A 21,917-nucleotide genomic window follows, 5' to 3' on the forward strand; every position below is an offset into this window, starting at 1 on the left:
GCAGTGTGGATATGCATTAAGGCTGGGAATGAAAGGAACGTAATGGCAGCTGTTGTCTACAGCTGTGACCTTAGATGCACCAAAATACATTCGCAACTCTGTGTGTAGATTCAAAGTTCAAAGTAAAATTTATTATCAGAGTACATATGTGTCATCAAATACAACACTGAAATTGTTTTTCCTACAGGCAGACTCAGCAAATCTATACAACTATAACTGTAAACAGGACCAGTGAACAATAATACACAAAATGCTGGTGGAACACAGCAGGCCAAGCAGCATCCATAAGGAGAAGTATCGTCGACATTTCGGGCCAAGACCCTTCGTCAGGTCTCAGCCCGAAATGTCGACGGTGCTTCTCCTTATGGATGCTGCCTGGCCTGCTGTGTTCCACCAGCATTTTGTGTGTGTTGTTTGAATTTCCAGCATCTGCAGATTTCCTCATATTTACCAGTGAACAATAAACAGTGCAAATGCAAATATAGATAAATAGCAATAAATAAGGAGCATAAAATTTAAAGACAAAGAGTCCTTAAAGTGAGACCACTGATTATGAGAACACCAGAAATTGAATGAGTGTCCTCTTTTGTTCAAGGGTCTCATGGCTGAGGGGTAGTAACTGTTCTTGAACCTGGTGGTGCAAGTCCTGAGGTACTTGTACCTGATGGCAGCACCAAGCAAAGGGCATGACTTATGTGGTGAGGATCTTTGATGATGGATGCTGCTTTTCCATGGCAATGTTTCATGCAGATGTGCTTAATGGTTGGGAAGGCTTTACATCTTTTCTGCTCAAAAGGCATTGGTGTTCCCATACCAGGCTGTAATGCCACCAGTCAGCTCACTTTCCATCACACATCTATAAAAGGTTGCCAGGTTTTTGGTAATGTGCTGAATCTCCACAGACTCCTGAGGAAGCAGAGGTGCTGTGATGCTCTCTTTGCAACTGCATTTATATGATTCCAGGACAGGTCCTCTGAGATAATGACACCCAAGAATTTAAAGTTAATCCACCCCAGATCCTCCGATGAGCACTGCCTCATGGACCACTGGTTTCCCTCTTCTGAGGTTTACAAAGCAGTTCCTTTGTCTTAATGACTTTGAGAGGTTGTAGTTATTAGATCACTCAGCCAAATTTTCTGGGTATGCTGATTCATCACTACCTTTGACGCAGCCCTCAGCAGTGGTGTAATCAGTAAACTTGTACTTGATGTTGCAGCTACACAGCCACACAGTCATAAGTGTACAGCAAGTAGAGCAAGGGGCCAAGCACACATCCCTGGGTGCTCCTGCGTTGACAGAGATTGTGGTGGTGGTGTTTTTGCCAATCCGAACTGACTTGGGTCTGCAAGTGAGGAAACCCAGGATCCAATTGCATAAGAGATTATTGAGGCCCAGGTCTTGGAGTTTATTGGATTAGTTTTGAGGGGATGATGGTATTAAATGCTGAGCTGTAATCAATAAAGAGCATCCTGAATTATGCATCTTTGCTGTTCAGTTGTTCCAGGGTTGTGTGAGAAGGCAACAAGATGCAATCCACTGTAGACCTGTTGCTTTGGTAGGAAAATTAGAATGTATCAGAGTTGCTACTCCTCCATGAGCTAATGTGCTTCAACAACAGACTCTCAAAAACACTTTATCACTGTAGATAAGTTCCACTGGGCGATAGTCATTGAGGCAGATTATCACACTCTCCTTGGCATTGATATGATCAACGTCTGCCTGAAGCATCTGGGTACCACATACTGCTTGAGCGAGAGGCTGAAGATATCTCTGAACACACCAGTCAGTCGGTCAGCACTGGTCTTCAGTACTCAGCCAGATATTCCATCTGGACCGGATGCTTTCCTTGGATTCACTCGCTAGATGGCAGTCCACATGTCTCCTCAGACTATATGATCAGGATACATGGGGGTGCACAATGGTTCCTCCATATTCTGGTGGTCAAAGCAAGCATAGAAGGTATTGAGCTCATCTGAAAGGAAAGCTCTGCCATCCCCATGTCAAAAGATTCAACTTTGTAGGAGGTTATGGCATTCAAACCCCGCCACAGCTATTGAGCATCCTTTGTTGATTCCAGTCTAGTCTGTAATCTCCACTTCACCCTTGAGATGGCTTTCTGGAGATCATACAGGCACCTCTTGTAGCATTCTTCATCTCCAGACTTGACTTAAAGCAATCTGTGACCATTTCTCTGCCTCCTGCGACCACCTCGTAGCTGTCTTGATCACTGGAGACTTGCTTTTTAGGCTCTGTATGCAAGTAGTAGGAGTACACCCAAACTGTCAAATTTGCCAAAATACGGTCTTGGAAAGGAATATTAGAATATATCGTGATTGTAAATCTAACATTCTTTCTCATTTGTTTGATCAAGCTTAGTACCACAAAGTCCTAAACGATTTGGAAGCAAGAATCAAAATGCCATATGCAATTAACTGGGTCAGTTTTTTTTATCAGTTTGGTACTTTACCTTGCACTGCCACCATTAAAACCACATAAGCATATTTTAATACAACCACTTAACTGAATGTAGAGTCAAGATATATGGAAAGAGCAAGAAAAAAAACTTACCTCCTCCTTGCATCATCTTGTAGATCTTGCTCTCAATGTGCAACTGTGGGTGTTTGGTTTTCACACATTCCAGCTTGATGGCTACCTCCTCTCCTGCAGCAATGTCGGTTCCTGTGAGAAACAAACAAAGCCTTAATCCATCAGTGAAAGGCTCATACCAATCTCAGCAAGGAACACCACATGAAGTCACAGTTACTGCTTTGAAGACAAAAGCACGTCCTTGATACACCAGTGTGAAGCAACCGGCTAGCGCAGCACACTTGTCTTGAAGGGCCAGCCAACTGAAGAACTGAAACTAACACAGAGTTGCAAAAAGTGCTGTGTCCAAATAGAATCAGAGGCACCAAAATTCATAGCTCCACTGTCAGCTGACTAGAGACATTGTTTGTCACTGATCAATTTGGGCTGCCAATATGATCAACTACACAGTGGTTTCCTATGGTTTTCTGCGTAGGGACTGTAGTGCTTTCACTATTCACATTCAGATTGATTTATCTCATAAACATAGAAACATACAAAGAAATGTGTTGTTTGAGTTCACAACACAACCCAAGGATGTGCTGGGGCAGAAAGACTGCAAGTGTCGCCACCATAACATGCCCATCATATTCACAGAACACAAACAACATCACTAAACAAAGCTTATCTTATTTCAAGTCAAATTAGAAGGTGAGAAGGCATTTTCTAAAAACAAAAATTACTTGTGAAACAATGAACTACAAAGAGGGGAACTACTTTAATCCTCTCAGAATGAGTAATACACCAGCATTACACATTTTAGTTGTTTAGCTATTCCTGAATAAGTCCAGAAAAATTCTACTCTTAGACTATAGGACTTAGGCCATTTGGCCCATCGAGCCTGATCTGCCATTTCATCATGGCTGATCCCGGATATCATTCAACTCCATAGACCTGCCCTCTCACCATATCCCTTGACGTCTCAACCAATCAAGAATCTATCAACTTCCACTTTAAATATATCCACAGAACTGGCCTCGACAGTTATTGGCAGTGTATTTCACAGATTCACTATTCTCTAGCTAAAAAAATTCCTTCTTACCTGTGTTCCAGAAGGTCACCCACCATCTCTGCCCCCCCCGACTAAATTTGAGGCTGTGCCCTCTAGTTCTGGATATCCCCACCAGAGGAAACATCCTCTCCATTTCTTCCTCATCTAGTCCTTTCAATACTCAGTAGATTTCAATGAGAACTTCACACATTGTTCTGAAGTTCCAGTGAATACTGGCCCAAAGCTGCCAAACGCTCCTCATATGTTAACTGTTTCATTCCTGGAATCATCCTCATGAATCTCCTCTGGACTCTCTCTCCAATGACAATACATCCTTTCCGAGATAAAGGGTCCAAAACTATTCACAATACTCCCAAGTGCAGCCTGACTAGTGTCTTATATAGCTTCAGCATTATTTCCCTGTTTTTATATTCTATTCCCCCTGAAATAAATGCCCACATTGCATTTGCCTTCTTTACCAGACTCAACCTGTGAATTAACCTTCTGGGAGTCTTGCATGAGGACTTCCAAGTCCCTTTGCACTACTGATGTTTGAATTTTCTCCCCATTTAAATAACAGTCTGCACTATTGATCCTTTTACCAAAATGCATTATCATACATTTCCCAATACTGTATTCTATCTGCCACTTTTTTGCCCATTTTTTCTATTTGTCTTGCTGCAACAGCATTGCTTCCTCAGCACAACATACCCCTCTGCCTGTCTTCACATCATCTTCAAACTTTGTCACAAAGCTATAAATTCCACTCTCTAAATCACTGACAAACAATGTGAAAAGTAGTGGTCTCAACACTGATCCAGGGAACACCACCTGTCACTGACAGCCAACCAGAAAAGGCCCCCTTTTATTCCCACTCACTGCCTCTGGCCTGTCAGCCATTCCTCTAACCATGCCAGCATACCTCCTATAAACAACATAAGATTTTATCTTGTTAGACAGCATCATGTGAGGAACCTTATCAATTGACTTCTGAAATCTAAGTAAGTAACATTCACTGCCTCTCCTTTCTCCACCCTGCTCATTACTTCCTCGAACAGATCGGTCAGGCAAGAACTCCCTTTACAGAAACCATACTGACTTTTGACTTATTTTACCATTAGTCTCCAAGTACCCCGAAACCTCATTCTTAATAATGAACTCCAACACTTGCTCAACCACTGAGGTTAAGGTTAATTGGCCTATAATTTGGCCTCTTTTGTCTTCCTCTCCTCTTAAAGAGTGGAGTGACATTTGGAATTTTCCAGTCCTCCAGGACCATGCCAGAATCAAGCGATTCTTATAAGACCATGACCAATGCATCTATCATCTCTTCGGCAACCTCTTTCAGGACTCTGGGATGTAGTCCATCTGGTCCAGTGACTTATCGCCTAAGACCTTTCAGTTTGCCTTGCACTTTTTCCCTTTGTAATAGCAATGGCATTCACTTCAATTCCCTGACACAAATGGACCTCTGGCTAGTGTCTTCCACAGTAAAGATGAAGCAAAATACTTAAGTTCATCTGCCATTTCTTTGTTCCCCATTACTAACTCACCAGCATCCTTTTCCAGTGGTCCAATATCAACTCTCACCTCACTCTTACTCTTTAGTTGCCTGCTGTTGGGATTTTAAAAGCCTCCCAGTCACCCAACTTCCCTTTCACTTTTGCTACCTTATACGCCTTTTCCTTGGCTTTCATGCAGTATTAACTTCCTTGGTCAGCCACAGTTGCCTACCCCTGCCATTTGAGAAATGCTTCTTCTGCGGCTTGTGATCTAATCCTAGAAACCTCAGCCACCTCTGTTCTGCCGTCATCCCACCAGTATCTCCCTCCAATCCAGCTCTATAATGCCTCTATAATTCCCTTTATTCCAGTGATACATAATGCCTCTCCCTCTCAATTTACAGTATAAATTCAATATTATGATCACTGCCTCCTAAAGGTTCCTTTACACTGAGCTAATAAAATCTGGTTTATTACACAACACCTAATCTCAGATAGCCTTTCCCCAAGCAGGCTCAAGCACAAGCTGCTCTAAAAAGCCATCTCATAGTCATTCAACAAATGCCCGCTATTGTGATCTGACACCAACCCGATTTGCCCTAATCACCTTGCATACTGAAGACCCTCATTACAATTGTAACATTATCCTTATTACATGTCCTTTCCTGCTCCCTTTGCAATCTCGGCCCCCATCTTGGCTACTATCTGGAGGCTTATATATGATTCCCATAATGGTTTTTCTTTACTGTTGCCTCTTTTGAATGGTCTTCCATGGTGCAAGCTTCGGAAAATCGTTCATCACTGGGTTAGAAACGCACGAGTTATGGACAAGCCTACATGTGAATGAGCTTCCATAACATTTTGTGCAGACCCCAGTAAATTCAGATTAGCAACATTTCCTCCACAATATCCATCAGCACGTGCACTTGGCCCTCTGCTCTACTTGCTTTATACTTATGACTGAGACTAAGCACAGGTCCAGTGCTGTATTCAAGTTTGCTGTTGACAATATTGTCAAAGGCCAAATCAAAGGTGGTGATTAATCAGCATATAGGAGGGAGATTGAAAATTTGGCTGAATGGCGTCATAACAACAATCTCTCACTCAATAACAGCAAGACCAAGGAAGACAACAGTAAGACTTCAGGAGAAGGAAATCAGAGCCAGTAATCACTGGTAGATCAGGGTGGAAAGGGTTAGTAACTTTAAATTCCTATTATTTCAGAGGTCCTGCCCTGGGCCCCATACACAAGTCCATTACAAAGAAAGCACAGAGGTGTCTCTAATTCTTTGGAGTTTTGTGGAGATTTGACAAGACATCTGAAACTTCGACCAAATTTCTATAGGTGATTAGCAAAGAGTATATTGGCTGGCTGCATCAGAGCCTGGAATGGAAACACCAAAGCCCTTAAACAGAAAATTGTACAAAGTGTAGTGGATTCAGCCCAGCCCATCAAGGGTAAAGTACTCCCAATCACTGAACACATCTACTTGAAAAGCTGTCAGAAGAAAGCAGCATCCATCATCAGGGGCCCCCACCACCCAGGAAATGCTCTCTTCTCACTGTTGCCATCAAGAAAAAGGTACAGGAGCCTCAGGATTCACACCACCAGGTTTAGGAACAGTTACTACCCCTTGACCATCAGGGTCTTGAACAAAAGGGTTAATTTTACTCAAATTCATTTACTCGATCATTGAAATGATCCCAAGACCAATGGACACAGTTTCAAGGACTGTATCTCATGTTTGAGAAACGTGTTTATTTATTTATATAGTTGTTTCTTCTTTTTGCATCTGCGCAGTTTGTTGTCTTCTGCACTGTAGCTGAATGCTTTAGCTGGGTGGTCTTTCATTGACTCTGTTAAGAGTTCGATATTAGTTATTATTCTATAGATTTGATGAGTATGTCAATAAGAAAATTAACCTTAGGGTTGTATGGGTGACATATATGTACTTGGGAAATAAAATTTACTTTGAACTTTAAATTCTTATGTATGGCAGAACAAGTTCTATCCTTCTCCCCACCACATTTTTCAGCAATTATTTTTCTTATCAGACTCACTTGTTTTTGATACCATTCATTACAATACTGTGGAGACATGATTAACATATCAAATGACATTCCTGAATTTTTTCACATAAGTCAAAATTGACTTATAGATTTCTGTGATGATGCAGGCAGAGTTAAGATGGCACTCAATGCCGACTCCTTTAGTTGCATCTTCAGAAACAGTTCTTTTCCATCTTTATCATCTTTATTTTTCCCCTTTCGGAGCTCGTTTGAAGGCTCTGACCTCGAGTTACATGCAGACTTCGTTTCTTTGCAGGAATGGGACCCATTCCACTTCCAGGACTGGCTGCTGTTTGGCATGCCAAAGGTTTGGCCTGAGGGTCAGGCTCATATTTGGAAGCCTAAGATCTTGGGGCTCTGGAGATGGGCGGATTGAGGGTTGGTGTCATGCCAGAAGACCTGGGTGTCATCAGGGGAGTTGGAAAATCTACTGCTGTGGGCCCCAAGGCCCAAGATCTTTGTGTTCTTCAGGCACAGAACTTGAAAGAAGCAATGCAACAGGCTTTTAACACTGTAAACCAGCAAGTTGTTGTTAAGTCTCCCCGCTCGCTGGGAAAATGGAGACACCTCCCTCTCCCTTATTAGGGAGAGAGAGAACCTGTGGTATGTCGAATGCCAGATGAAATGCAAAGTCTTTGGGTAACTGCAATAATGTGTATTTGCTATTGCTTTGCTCATGCTTCAGTGCTCGGTGCCAGTGCTGACATTTACTGCTTTCTTTTTGCCCGGGGGGGGGGGGGGAAAGGATCTTGGGGTTCTCACATTTAACTGTTCTACATTCTTTGGGCACTTCTGTTTTCGTAGATGTTTGCGAAGAAAAAGCATTTCACGATGTATATTTTATACGTTTCTCTGACATTAAATTGAACCTTTGAAAACAGACCCTATCCATTACCTGGGGATGGTCTGTAAATGTTCAACGAAGGCATTAACTATTCGTGTGGACAATCCCCAGAAGTATCTCCAATCTAATCATTATTTGTTTCTATTAACGGGCCTGACGATTCAAGTGGCAAGAGCTCCATTCCAATTTCCTCAATATGGCAAACCTTACCAGCTACAATATACAATGTCAATTAGTGACATTTTCACAAACTCTAAGCACTTTATTTGAGCTTCAAGAGCATGATTACTAAGTTACTTACCATCAAAATTCCCAAAAGTTCAACAAATGGCTCACCTCCCTGCTCCACATTTGTAACTCTGAAGTCAATATTGTGATGGGAGTACTGACCACGTCTTAACAGTGCAACTGAAACTATACTCAAAGCTCAACTGCTCACTGTTTCACCCATTACACCATATCAACTTTGCTGCAGCCACCATTTCCAAAGTCAACTGCTAGTATTCAACTGTTCCCAGTTATGCAAGGGTGAAAGCAGATGCAAGCTCAGGGGTGCTGAATGACAAGTAGCAGTATCATGGAAGTCCATGTAATCTAATGGCAAGCTTAATTTCAAATTACACTGGAACGCATCTGCCCCATCCCCCCAACAATCTGTAATTTACTAATTATTTAAAGCAAATTATTTAATCCTCCTCCCCATCTCCAATATCAAATCCGTTTGCAAATCAAGGTGTAAAACACCCAACTTTGTCTCCTGCCAGAGACCACATGGGTGTGTTCCAGTAAAGGCATAGCAGTGGGAGAGAAGGGGAAATGGATACGGTCTCAGCAGTACACCGCCTGAGGACATGTTGTTCCCAAAGCTTCATTACACTTGTCCGGAAGGTTGGGTAGCTACTCCAACTAAACATTGACGCATTATGTATCTCCTGCAGGTTCACCACATCAACTCACCAAACTCTTGTCACCGAGACAAGATCATCTTGGTGACCATCTCTAATTTTAGTTCTTAGGTCAAAATTCTAATTTTGTGATGGTAATCAGACATGAACAGAAAACTGTGAAGATGGGTGCAACTAAGGGCCAATCTTCTGAGACTGGAAGAACTTAACTTGCTATTTAAATGTCAGGAGTACTTTGGTTTCTTAATAAATAAATCCCTTCTATGGGACTAATGTCATAAATATCTTTATTACATTAAAAATTAGAAAAAATCAGATTCATATGCCCCATTGAAGATACAATATTTTATGAAAATCTAAAATAAAGCTGTAAACAGCTTAAGTGGAGTTAGCAGAAAAGGAAATTTTTTTGTTTAAATAAGCAACAACAAAAATGACTAACATTCATGATAATGTGACCTTTAAGAATTATTTAAATAGGTTGAATCTTTATATAGGTATACACATACACAGTGCCTATAAAAAGTATTTACCCCCCCTTGGAAGCTTTCATGTCTTATTGTTTTTCAATATTGAATCACAGCAGATTTAATTTGCCTTCTTTGACACTGATAAACAGAAAAGACTCTTTCAAGTCAAAGTGAAAACAGATCCTCAAAATTATCTAAATTAGTTAGAAATATAAAACACAAAATAATTGATTGCACAGATTTCAAGTCAATATTTAGTAGATGCACCTTTGGCAGCACTTGAGTTTGGAAATGGTGGCTACCTTTGGCAGCCTTGAGTTTGGGTGGATAGGTCTCTATCAGCTTTGCACATCTGGACATTGCTATTTTTCCTCATTTTTCATCACAAAATTGAAGTCCAGTCAGCCCTTTTCAAGTCCAGCCACAAATTCTCAATTGGACTGAGGTCTGGACTCTGAACTGGCCACTCCTAGATATTAACTTTGATGTTTTTAAACCCATTCCGGTGTATCTTTGGTTTTATGCTTGAGGTCACTGTCTTGCTAGAAAAACAAATCTTCTCCCAAGTCTCAGTTTTCTTTCCAACTGTATCAGGTTTTCCTGCAGGATTTCCCTGTATTTTGCTGCATTCACTTTACCCTCTGCCTTCACAACCCTTCCAGGGCCTGCTGCGGTAAAGCATTCAGCCACTACCATGCTTAACAGTAGAGATGGTGTGGTTTTGGTGATGTGTGTTGTTTGGCTTATGCCAAACACAGCATTTAGTCTGATGGCCAAAAAGCTTAATTTTGGATTCATCAGATCATAGAACCTTCTTCCAGCTGACTTCAGAGTCTCTCACATGCCATCCCACAAACTTTTACCAAATTTTTCACCAACAGTTGTTGTATGTGCAGTCTCTCCTGTCTCAGCCACTGAAGCTTGTAACTCCACCAGAGTTGTCATAGGTCTCTTGGTGACCTCCCTCACTAATCCCCCTCTTGAACAGTTACTCAGTTTGGTCTGCTCTAGACAGGTTTACAGCTGTGCCATATTCTTTCCATTTCTTGATGATTGACTTAACTGTACGCCAAAGGATATTCAGTAACTTAGAAATTTTCTTATATGCATCTCCCAACTTGTGCTTTTCAGTAACCTTTTCGTGGAGTTGCCTGGAGTGTTCTTTTGTCTTCATGATATAGGTTTTGCCAAGACACTAACTCACCAGCAGTTGGTCCTTTCAGATACATTTTTATTTTTACTACAATCAATTGAAACACCTTGATTGCACACAGGTCTCCAAAAGCAGATCCCCATTTAACTAATCACATGACTTCTAAAACCATTTGGTTGAACCAATGATTTGGTGTGTCATAGTAAAGGAATACATACAATAAAGGTGAATACATACAATAAATTATTTTGTATTTTTATATTTGTAATTAATTCTGATCACCTTGTAGAGATCTGTTTTCACTTTGACACAAAAGAGTTTTTCTGTTGATCAGTGTCAAAAAAGCCAAATTGTGATTTGTGATTCAATGTTGTAAAACATTTATATATGAACACTTCCAAAAGGAGTGGAGGGTGAATGCTTTTTATAGGGTGTGTGCGTGTGGATGTATACACACACAGACATATATAAACACAAACACACGCATACAGGTATGCATGCGCAGAGATAGAGCTATAAACACACATAATAATACACACACACCTATATACACATATGCGCACACACACGTGGTTAAACAACAAAGTCTGAACATAGAACATTTTGAAAAGGAATAGAATTGCTATGTAACTAATAGATGTAATGTGCTACATCTATTAGTAAAAGAGATTACTTAGTAAAAGAGATTTCCTGGGGATCATAATGTTTTATCTCATCTAGAGGAAAGCTTGGGAAAGACACGGGCTTTAAACTATCTTGGTGAAGTGATTCAAGGACTGAACTCGAGAACAGAGTTGGAGTTATTTGCATAAAGTTCAGTTTTAAATCCAATCTCCCATAAACCAGTAGAACATACAGACCTTTTATTTTAGCTTGTCAAAGTTACCAAATCATTTGCAATTAAGTAAGCAGCAGCAAAATTCCTACAAAGTCATAACCTAAGCCTTAAGAGGAATTCAAAATTGGGAAATCAGCAAGCCACTGATTGGAGGGCAGATGCTCTGGAACAGGGGTTCCGAACCTGGAGTCTATGGACCCCTTGCTTAATAGGATTAGTCCAAAGCATATAAAAAGGTTGGGAATCTCAGCTCTGGGGGGGGGGGGGGGGGGGGGGGTGGAATTGCAGGGAAAGTCACATTGCATATTATCTAATCTCAGTTGTTGCTTTCCCAAATGATTAGGAGCCAAAAGCACAAAACTTAAATTGTCCCAGAAGGGGGATAACAAACTGAGAATAAATCATATATGGAAATACCTTAGATAAATTCAGAGGTGTGAGTCAGTTCCCAACTAGCAATTTAAATAATCTAGTTGATTCAGAACAGTAAATACTGTAATAAAACAAATTATCTTTCCTATAATGAACTACTCTAACTAAACATCATGCTTCTGGAAACATGCATAAGCTTAAACTTTGCATACTGTCTGCATATCGATCCATGCAATTTTCAACTTGTAATTTGAAGACCAACTTTATTTTAACATTTGTAAATGGTCTTACTAATTTACTTAATTCTAATTAATTGGTCATCAGTTAATCAGGGCAGCCGCTTAATTGAGACAGCTCTTAAAGAACAATTGAGAAATTGCCAGGATTCCCTTTGTTTAGACAATAGACAACAGATAGTAGGTGCAGGAGTAGGCCATTTGGCCCTTCTAGCTCCATTTACTTGGGACACTGCAGCTTAATTGGGGCAAGAGACTTCCAACTAGCATTAATTGCACATATGTGCGTGGTCATTATGCGAAATTTAAAAAAAAATGCTAGTTGCATTTGTCTTCAAAAGAAAGTTATTTTTTGTCACACAGTTTGTAAAAAAATATGTAGGGAGACAACTCTAAACTATTCTGCTCAATACACTTTCAAGTATTCAGGCCTAGGGATGCCAGAAACGACTGGGAGTGAAAATGTAATGATTTCGCTATTTAGACAAGTTAGGCACTACAAAGAATTAAGCAATCTATTGATAATCACCTTGAATGTTACAATGAAACAGAAGATTTGGAGGATGCAATCATTGATCGCACTGTAATGAAGGCATTCAATTATCTGCACTAGGTGCCAGTGATTATATTGTTTGTGTACACTGGATAAATTCCTCCATCGATAAATATTTGGAATTAACAGAGCTTCTAGCGTTCTCATTTGACTGGTATCTCAGTTTGTTACTCAGTTCATCTTTTTTTATACCTTTTTAACTATTTCCATCTAACTTCCGCTAATTGGAGCAGTCAATTAATTAGACCAAAATTCATTGTTCCTGCTGTGCCCCAATTAACCCGAATCCACTGTAGTTCAACATTTTGCACACCTTTCCTAAAGTATGCACCAGAAAGTATTTTAAAGGTAATGAACAATTTAATTATAATCTTGTATTAAAACTATGGCTTGTTAAATCCAATCCAATGTTTCTAAGTGTGCTCCATAACTAGTCATTGCATTATAAAACCTCATGTTTCTTGAGAAACAACTACGCATTCTTATGGATTTCATGACCTAGTCTCCAGTGAGCCTGTAATTATCAAAACATTATTTTTGGAATTAATTCTATGCTGAATGTAATTAGGTGCAAATGATAAGCAGACAAAAGTCAAAAGGATCATCAAAAGGTTTAAGTTGTTCTAATACTTTCAAGCCCTCTGTGACTTACTTTATCAAAACACAGCTTGTCTTATAGACTAGAATATTGAAACATAGATACACTGGAAATATCCAAACAGAAATCATACAGGAAATATGGCTCATTAATGACTAATTAGCCTGTAGAATAAAAAGACACATGAAAACTGCTGATGGTAACAAAATTAACTCCAGCACAACAAATAGCCTTACAAATTGGGATGAAAACTGGAAGCAATGTATAAGATGATAAAAACAGGAAGAAAGATTGTATTTGCTGCTTAAGAAAAAGAGAGCAGAATGTCTGGGGTTAAATAAAAAGAAAAAATACTCAAAATGCATAACTGAGCTGGAATACCAGATGCTATTTTAGGCAAAAACGGGGAAGGAACAGCAAATGGGCAGCAATAATTCTCCAGAATTATTTTATTTCCATTTGGGCTAATGTATTTGCAGTTGAACTAAAGGGCTTCATAATGACAAAGAATTAGTTACAATGAGATTTTTCCGGTCACCAAGGTAGTAATGAGAAGGTACTATACTGAAGAATTAAAAAGATAAAGATAGAATTCAAAGTGGTTACAAAGAAATGGAATTCTCCCAAAAAATCGTAGCTCAGAAATTTCCATTGAAAGGAGATTCTTGAAAAAGGCAAAGAAAGTGCGAAAGCAAGAAAACATGATGGGCAGAATTATCTGTTCCATTGCCAAGATACTTTAAGGCTTTGGCTGACATCAGTCTGTCTGGATAACAAATAGTTAAACACGCCCAAGAAGCGTAAATAACAGGTTATTCTGGATACATTAATGATAACAAAAATGCCACATCCTCATACGTGACTTCTCTCTTGTGGTGTCACAATTCTGTCCTCTGTCTGGGCTTACTACAGCTAAAATAAAGTATCATCAGACATAATATTGCACAAAAAAAACTTTTTTGAAGCCTCCATAAAACCAATTTTAAATTATATGGGACTCAAGGACAAAAAGCATTTTCTAAAATAAAATCAAACTATACATAAATGAATGAACTATATAGCATGGGTTTAGCATTATTTAGAAACATTTCATGTTTACTTTTTAACATTTACTATTAATAAAAGCTTTAGCTTAGCACTACTATTTCAGTGCTACGCCAAGAAAAATTAGGCTGAGGCATTGAAATAGAGTGGATTCCAATTAATTGGGCCATTGGTTAATTGGAGAGCTGCTTATTTGAGACAACTCTTAAAGAAAAACTAATCAAGAAAATAGCCAGGATGCCCTTTATTAATTAGGACACTATGTCACTTAAGTTGGACAGATGACTTGCCAAAAAGGTTCTAACTAGCATCAGTCATGCACATTTGTGTGACAGTTACACTGTGCTTAGAATGAAGTTTTTAAATAGTGTTACTGGTGTGTGTGTGTGTCACTGATAAGTTGGCGAGTAATAAGCACCAAGACATTTCAAAGTGTTTTGCTCACTGTGGTTTCAAACATTCAGGCTTGGTGATGCCAGAAACTGCTGGAAGTGAAAACAAAATGATTTCAGTACTTCAACAAGTTAGGCGTTACGAAGAATTAAAGTATTTCTCAACAATCATCTTGAATGTCACAATGAAAATGAAGATTTGGAGGATACAATTGTCGAAACTATTACAGGAAGGCATTCCATTATCTACACCAGCTATCTGCGATGAATTTGTTCATTTAGTCAATCAAAAGAACATGGTAGCATACATTAGATAAATTTGTCTGTTGTTAGTTATTAGGAACTAATCTACAGTTTTATAGTACTGTTGCATTATTGGTGGTGTTCTAATTTTTTCTGTATTTCATTTAAATACATAATTTGTTACTCAGTTAAATGGTAGTTTATCATTTTTTAACTACTTCAATGAAATCAGCTAATTGGGGCAGCCGCCCCAATTTAGGCCAAAATGTACCAGTCCCAATGAACCAGAATCCACTGTATTGTCTGATGTTGTGTACTACTTTAGCCCTTTAAGAATAAAACTCTTAGAATTTCAAATGAAAATAATGATTCTGTGAAGACTGCAGGGCAGATTAAAAAATGTACTATTGTACAGAGAAGAGGTGGCGGCTGCAAGCCCAAGGGTAATGCAGCGGAAAATGAGGATCCATTAAGTATGTCGCATTGATTTTGTAAATCATGGCTTTAAAAGAAAACATTATGGGATTGTGGGCCCTTAACCTCTGAAAGCAGATGGACAGGTCAGGTTACATCTACAATTGGAAAAGATGTGGCATAATGCCAATGATTACTCAAAATAAATTACAAGCAGTGTGAGTTGTAATATAAGACAGAATATGAATGACATCAGCATATCTATATATCCATATGCTAAGTAGCGAGAGCAAATGCTGAAATTTGCACACAGTGAGCTACCTTTGCAGAGGGTAAATGTTTGACAGATGAACCAAATTTGTCAATTTTAATTGTTTCAATTGCTGGTGGACTTCAAGAGTTATTTGGTGTCCTGGAAGGTTTACGATGATGTATTACTTTGTAAACGCCACCAGTACTCTGAAACAAAAAAGTGATCAAAGTGCTGTCTATAATGGAGGGACCAAAAGATAAAAAATGTTAAAGACAAATCTGTGCTTGCCCTCATCTGCCTCACATCAGCCATTGTGAAAAATCACATCTTCCCTTCTTTCTGACATTATTCAGCAAATATCTGTGCCAGATTATATAAATTCACAGAATCATGCATTGCCAAATAACTAAATGAAGTGTCTCATCTTTTGCTAGGCCTAATTTCACCAACAAGTCCAGAATTCTATTTATTTACCTGTAAGCATTTTGGAGATAACAATCACTATAGCACAAAAATGCTGATTACCACACATTATTTTCAGTAACAGATGCCAAGAATTTCTGCTTTCACACTTGTTCTATTGTCTACTTATCTAATCAAATTGGAAAAAACACTGGCTGCCAAGTGAAGGTTTTCAAATTACACTAGCTACTGACAAAAAAAATAACAAAATAATTTTTAAAGTATTTTATAAATCAGCTTCTGTGCTTTATTAAAAGTACTGTGTGTACTTTAACTAGTAAAAATTCCTATTTCAAGAAATAGATAAGACAGATACATAACTTTCAAATTTTATCTTTTTCAGGGAAAGAAAGGAAACCAGTCATTTTTCTCTCCTTAATAACAAAAGAAGCAGTTATCTGGGGCTACTCACATATCAACCAACTAACTAAAGATAGCAATACTGAACACCAGACTTAGTCACTATATTTGGTTGGAAAGGCCCATGTGCCTATCCACTTCCCCTCCTCCCAAACATTGCAAGACATCTATTTGGTAATTAAACCATTTCCAAAAACAGACACTCCAACTGCTTCCTGAGTTTTAACACTGGTGCTAAAAAAGAACTAATTTTAGTTGGTGTATCTCACAAATAATTCTAAAGCATATTAGTATTTAATTTTTTGAGTAAACTGCAGTCAACTATCCTACTGAAATACAATTAAATACAAACACATTCACATTATTCTTCCTCAATTGGTGCCCAAAGCAGTAATTTAAAGTTCATCATCAGCAAAGAGAATTAACATATATCACTTCCTGTTCCCATAACAAAGTGTGTATTGGGCAAGAATACAGACATGAAACACATTCTCACCATCATTTCCTCTGTAAGGAAAAAACTAATCTAAAATTGTTAAAACTAACTTGCTATATCCCATAGGTGTACTGAATGCGTATTATTAGAATAAATCATCTTACATTGTACTGTTAACACAGTCTTTAAAGCAATCAATGAAAACACAACATGGAGAAAGTATTAAATGCACTAAACTGGATTGTAGTCAATAAACAATAGCTTAAAAGGAAATGTGGAATGTAGAATTTGGCTCGACTGTTGTTTTAACCATGACTTTACCCAAGATTACAAAATGCTGGCATACACAAATCTGTGGATTCAAAACATTAACTCCATTTCTCTTTGCACAGGTACTACCTGATGAGTATTTCCAAAAATTTCCATTTTTATTTCAGATTTACAGCACCTAGCATATCTTGATGATGATTTATGTTACTGGGGATCTAGACTTTTTTTAATTTAAATAATCAGGAGGACAGCAGTAGTGGCTTTAGTTAGCATTCAGATGTCAAATTACAACCAGGAAGTTGCTTTAACATAATAATTCTGATCCCTTTGCAGCCTTAAAATTTCTTATATTTTATAATTTATTTCTGGAGAGCATTATGGTTACCTCTTGAACCACATGCTAGTTTCTCAAATATGAAACTGTTGCATTTAAGAAACAATTTTAAAGCAAGATGCATCCTCTACTTCCCCCCCCAAAAAAATCAGTGGTAAACAATGACACATCCCCTCAACTTCATTCCCAAGTTATAGTACAGCACTTATTTGAAAGTGTTTTAACGTTGACCTCAGTACTTGTTGTTTTGCCCACCTGCACAATACATTCACAGAATTGTGTTCCTAATAGCGAATCCTACTTTGGGTCCATGTCAAATGTCTTCAGCAAATAATTCTGCATAACTCTCCAAATGAGAGATTTAAGGGTCTCACATTAAAACACAGTTCAGATGAGGGCAAACAGCCACATCTGCCTAAAAGTAACCAAATGTAAACAGTTAACAAATTACCTTCATAGAGCATATAATCAAACAGACAAAAAAAACACTACCTTTTTCTCCTAGAAGGAATCATTGTTTACACCCAATACCCATTTCTGACCTGAAGAGTTAGAGAATTGGATGATTCAGAAGGCTAGAGATTAGCAAAAGGCAGGACCATGAAGGATTTTAAAGAAATGGTATGAATGTTAATTTTTGGATTCTAGTGAATTGAAATCCATAACCTCCAAAATTACAATTGCAGAGAAAATATCAATCTCAAAATGGAAATTCATATACTGGTGCAACTGCAAAATGAAAACTATCTCATCCAGTTTTACACGACAGATGTTGCATCAAAACAGATTGGTAAAGCTCTAAGTGACTGCAAGAAAATATCTAAGAATAATTACCAGAAACCAAAACCTTCCTAAATGAGGAAGCGAGACTGAAATTCATCCTGTTTTCCAGATAAAACTAAGACTTAGGAAATCTCCCAACACAAACCTGAACTTAGGGAAGTCACATAACACATAATTATATACCGTGAAACAAAAGTGGACAGGTGTATTGAAACATCTTCATTCCCAAAGCAGATCACAAACCTTGCAAAAATCTAATTTGGAGGTTACTGGATTTCAATTCAATACTTAAAAATCAGTCAAGAAATTTTAGAACCATGAAGGTGGCCCCTTTCCTGACCAGACTGAATCCTGTAGATGTTCATTAACCTTCATTTTCCAAGATGCTACAACCAAATATGACGAAAGCTTGCTTTTATTCTTTTGTGCTTTAGCTGCCTATTCCTTTTCTTGATGGACATAAAAGACACATTTAATCTGAAGAACGCATAACATTTGTAAAAACCGGGGAATGGCCAGCTGATAGAGACTGGTGGTATTAGAATACTCCGTGGCATCAGCTAGGCTGGTATCAGTATTTAAATAAAACTTTCAGGATACTTCTGCTTTTAAGGTCAATTCACCGAATGCAACATTTTTTGTTCTTAAAAACAATGGAAATAGAATAAATTACAATGATAATGGAATTCTCAGTTATAAATCAAATAATAGAGAAAACCAGTTTTAATAAAAACTTTCTGTCCAACACTGCTATATTCTTGTAAATCATCTGAAGCCATTTTGAATGTTTTATACAACAAATTACACAATACAGCTCCAGGACAAAGAAACAAAGGAATCAAGGCCTTGAGGGGGAGGGGAAATAGCAGGGAGAGCACAAGTCACAACAAAAAGACCCTGACAAACACATATTGAAAATTAATTCCTAAATCTGTACTTTTTTAAATATGCATTGGTTTTGATCGATTTCACCACGTAATTTTGAAAAAGACTTGAAATGAGTTTTTTTCTGCTGTTTGAAGGGAGGGATATTTCCCTATTGCAGTGCAGTCTCCTTGCCAGCACCCAGCCTGCCACTCAGAAATAGAGGAAAAGTTTCCAAGATTAGCTCTGTAAAGAAAATGGACAAGAACTGGCTAAACCCAATATCCAGAGATGTCATAATTAGGCCATAAATGACTAAAGAAAAACTAGAATTAAATCCTTAATATTTTAAAAAAGTTACACAGTATATCAAATATCCCTACTTACAACTGTAATAAAATGTTGGGGCCACCTTGATGGTTAAGAAACAAATGGCTTCTGCAATTTAATTTTGTCTGTCCACCAAACACATTCTGACCTGGAGCACGTGTGTGACTCATTTCCTGAAACAATGCACACCTTAACGTTTATATTGTTCATAAACGCAAACCAGAATTTAGAAGCTTCCAATGATTAAGTCAAAAGTGATAGACAGTAAAATATCAACTGCAGTAACAATTCTGGTGTTTTCAAACTAGCAAATTTTGATTTACATAGCAAATTTTAGACGACCGCAATAGGTAAATCGGGCAGCATTCAAAAATCACACAAACAAGAATACAAAGACATTCATGGTCTATTCAGAGATCTGCATCTGAGGTTGTTCTTGAGGCAAGGCAAATCAGTTGGATAGATTCACACAGCAGCACTAGTCATTGGGAATGGCACAGGAGGAGATGCTTCTATCAACAAGTTTCTCCATTTTAGGATAACAATTTGCAATGTCTCTCCCCATTCAAAGTTTAATATAAATTCTGCAGAATATGAACTGCACAAAAACATGTCAAACTTAAGAACTGGCATGCATCATTATTCATTCCACACCAAGGAGATCCCAAACACATGCCTTAATTACAACAGAAGGCCTACTAAAGACAGATTGTGCAGATGCTGGAAATCTTGAGCAACACACAAAATGCTGGAGGAACTCAGCAATTCAGGTGGCATCCATGCAATTCAGGTGTCCACGGAGAGGAATAAACAGCTGACAGCTCGGATTCAGTATTGATGAAAGGTCTTGTCCTAAAATGTTGGCTTTTTATTCCCCTCCATAGATGGAGTTTCTTCAGCATTCTGGGTGTGAAGGCCTACTGGCTACAATTATTTTATGCCAGATACAGCTGATCAAATCAACACAAAGGTTGGTCTTTTATACTGTATGAAGTTATTAGTTTAAACAAAATAAAATATCTTCCACTTCTCTTGCCCTTACACGCTCCTTTCTCTGTACTCTAGTCCAGTGCTATAACATGCCCACTCAGTGGTCATCCAGATCTAAACAGGAATAAGCATCCTTCTAAGAAAAAATGTATTTGCTTCAATGCTTCCAGGCCTTACTGTTCAACCAATACCTGGGTTGGCCCCATGTTTTATCCTGTAAAGGCGAGATTCTGTCAAAATTTATACATGACATTGGCAGCAACGCACTAGCCCCCAACATCAAGCAATTGGAGAAGTTTTCTGGCTCGTGTCCAGATAACGCCTATTACAGGCTCAATATTCAAATAATAGACCATTCATTGAGTGTATTTGGATAAATAATATGCTTAGACCTGAAACAATCTGTGACCACTATAGCAATTACCAATGCAAAACAACCGATACTCCTGGCTTACGGGGTTATGTTGTTGCTGCACCAGGAAACAAATTTTATTATTTACTGAGCTCCCATAATCCAATTCTTCTACACAAACAATTACTTTGAAACACTTCTTTAGAAAACAGCAAAGCCTTGATCGCGACTTCTGCAATTTGCGAAAGATTAGTTCAACCCCATCCACTCAAATTCACACAGCTTCTATCCCCAGCAGTATTATTACTTCAGAGATCAGCTGAGCTTTTTTTTTAAAATAAAGCAGCTATTTTCGTTACACTCCCATAAGTAATTTGTTGTTCCAGCAAAAATCTATCTGATACTCTATTCTTTGACGGGTCGATTATTGAAACAGGTTATCTGATGTGGACTCAATCAGTTCTTTCCATATGTTGATCACCGGCATTCAATCTTCCCAGATGCACATTTACTGATAGGGAGATTGACTGTGGGAATGACAGTTCATCTTTCTAAATTGTTGCCACATTCATTCCACTCTGGGCCAGTGACACATGTCGAGATATAATACACATTGTTTTTTAACTGGGTTATTATGACCACTATTCTCTCTCTTGTCTTCCTTCCAATATCCACTCAGTTCTTACCCAGGTAAATGTCTCCGAAGGACCCGCTGCCGATTTTCCTGCCGAGCCGGTACCTGTTTCCCACTCTCAGCTCCATGGTTGGGGTTTCTCCTGGTACCCAATGAATGTTTTTGATTTTAACCCGGTTACTGTGGGAAACTCTTATTTCTCTCCCTGTCTTTCTCAAAGAAGGATTTTCACCATCACTTTTCTCGCTCCTTTTCCAATACGCCCCGACAATATCTGTACCAAACGATACGTTAGAAACTGCAGATTATGCTCCACCAAGTTTTAATGTCATTCTGTCCGCCTGCACGCAGGATTGCATCGGATTCTAATCACTAGCTCTCCCTCTCCCTCTCAGGCTCTACTTCGCCATTACTGTACTGAGACAACCGACTGACGTCATATCCGCCGTCTGACGCCACTGGGTAGGGCGAAGCCAACGGCGTTGACGTCACAAGTCTCTGTGATTGTTACTTCGAGAGAGAAGCTGTTGAATGTGGGAACTGTTTGTGCAATGTTCCCCACTGACTAACCTTAACAGATTACAGTTTCCAAGACGTGATTATCCCCAGTATGACACATGAACCATTTGTCCTAGCAA

At 38.6% G+C, this 21,917-nt stretch overlaps 1 protein-coding gene across 2 annotated transcripts in view; it reads right to left on the reverse strand.

Annotated features, from left to right (window-relative positions):
* Window positions 1–21,712, reverse strand: part of LOC132380076 (casein kinase I) — a 48,914-nt gene extending 27,202 nt beyond the window's left edge. For both annotated transcript variants that reach the window (XM_059948607.1, XM_059948608.1), the window contains exons 1-2: window positions 21,332–21,712; window positions 2,569–2,679 (exon numbers count right to left, since the gene is read on the reverse strand). In XM_059948607.1, the coding sequence (XP_059804590.1) occupies window positions 2,569–2,679; window positions 21,332–21,407 (187 nt within the window). In that variant the 5' untranslated portion in view covers window positions 21,408–21,712. The remainder of the gene's footprint in view (window positions 1–2,568; window positions 2,680–21,331) is intronic.
* Between the last annotated feature and the right edge of the window lie 205 nt (window positions 21,713–21,917).

This window comes from Hypanus sabinus, chromosome 23 (genome assembly GCF_030144855.1).
Source record: "Hypanus sabinus isolate sHypSab1 chromosome 23, sHypSab1.hap1, whole genome shotgun sequence".
NCBI classification, from domain to species: domain Eukaryota; kingdom Metazoa; phylum Chordata; class Chondrichthyes; order Myliobatiformes; family Dasyatidae; genus Hypanus; species Hypanus sabinus.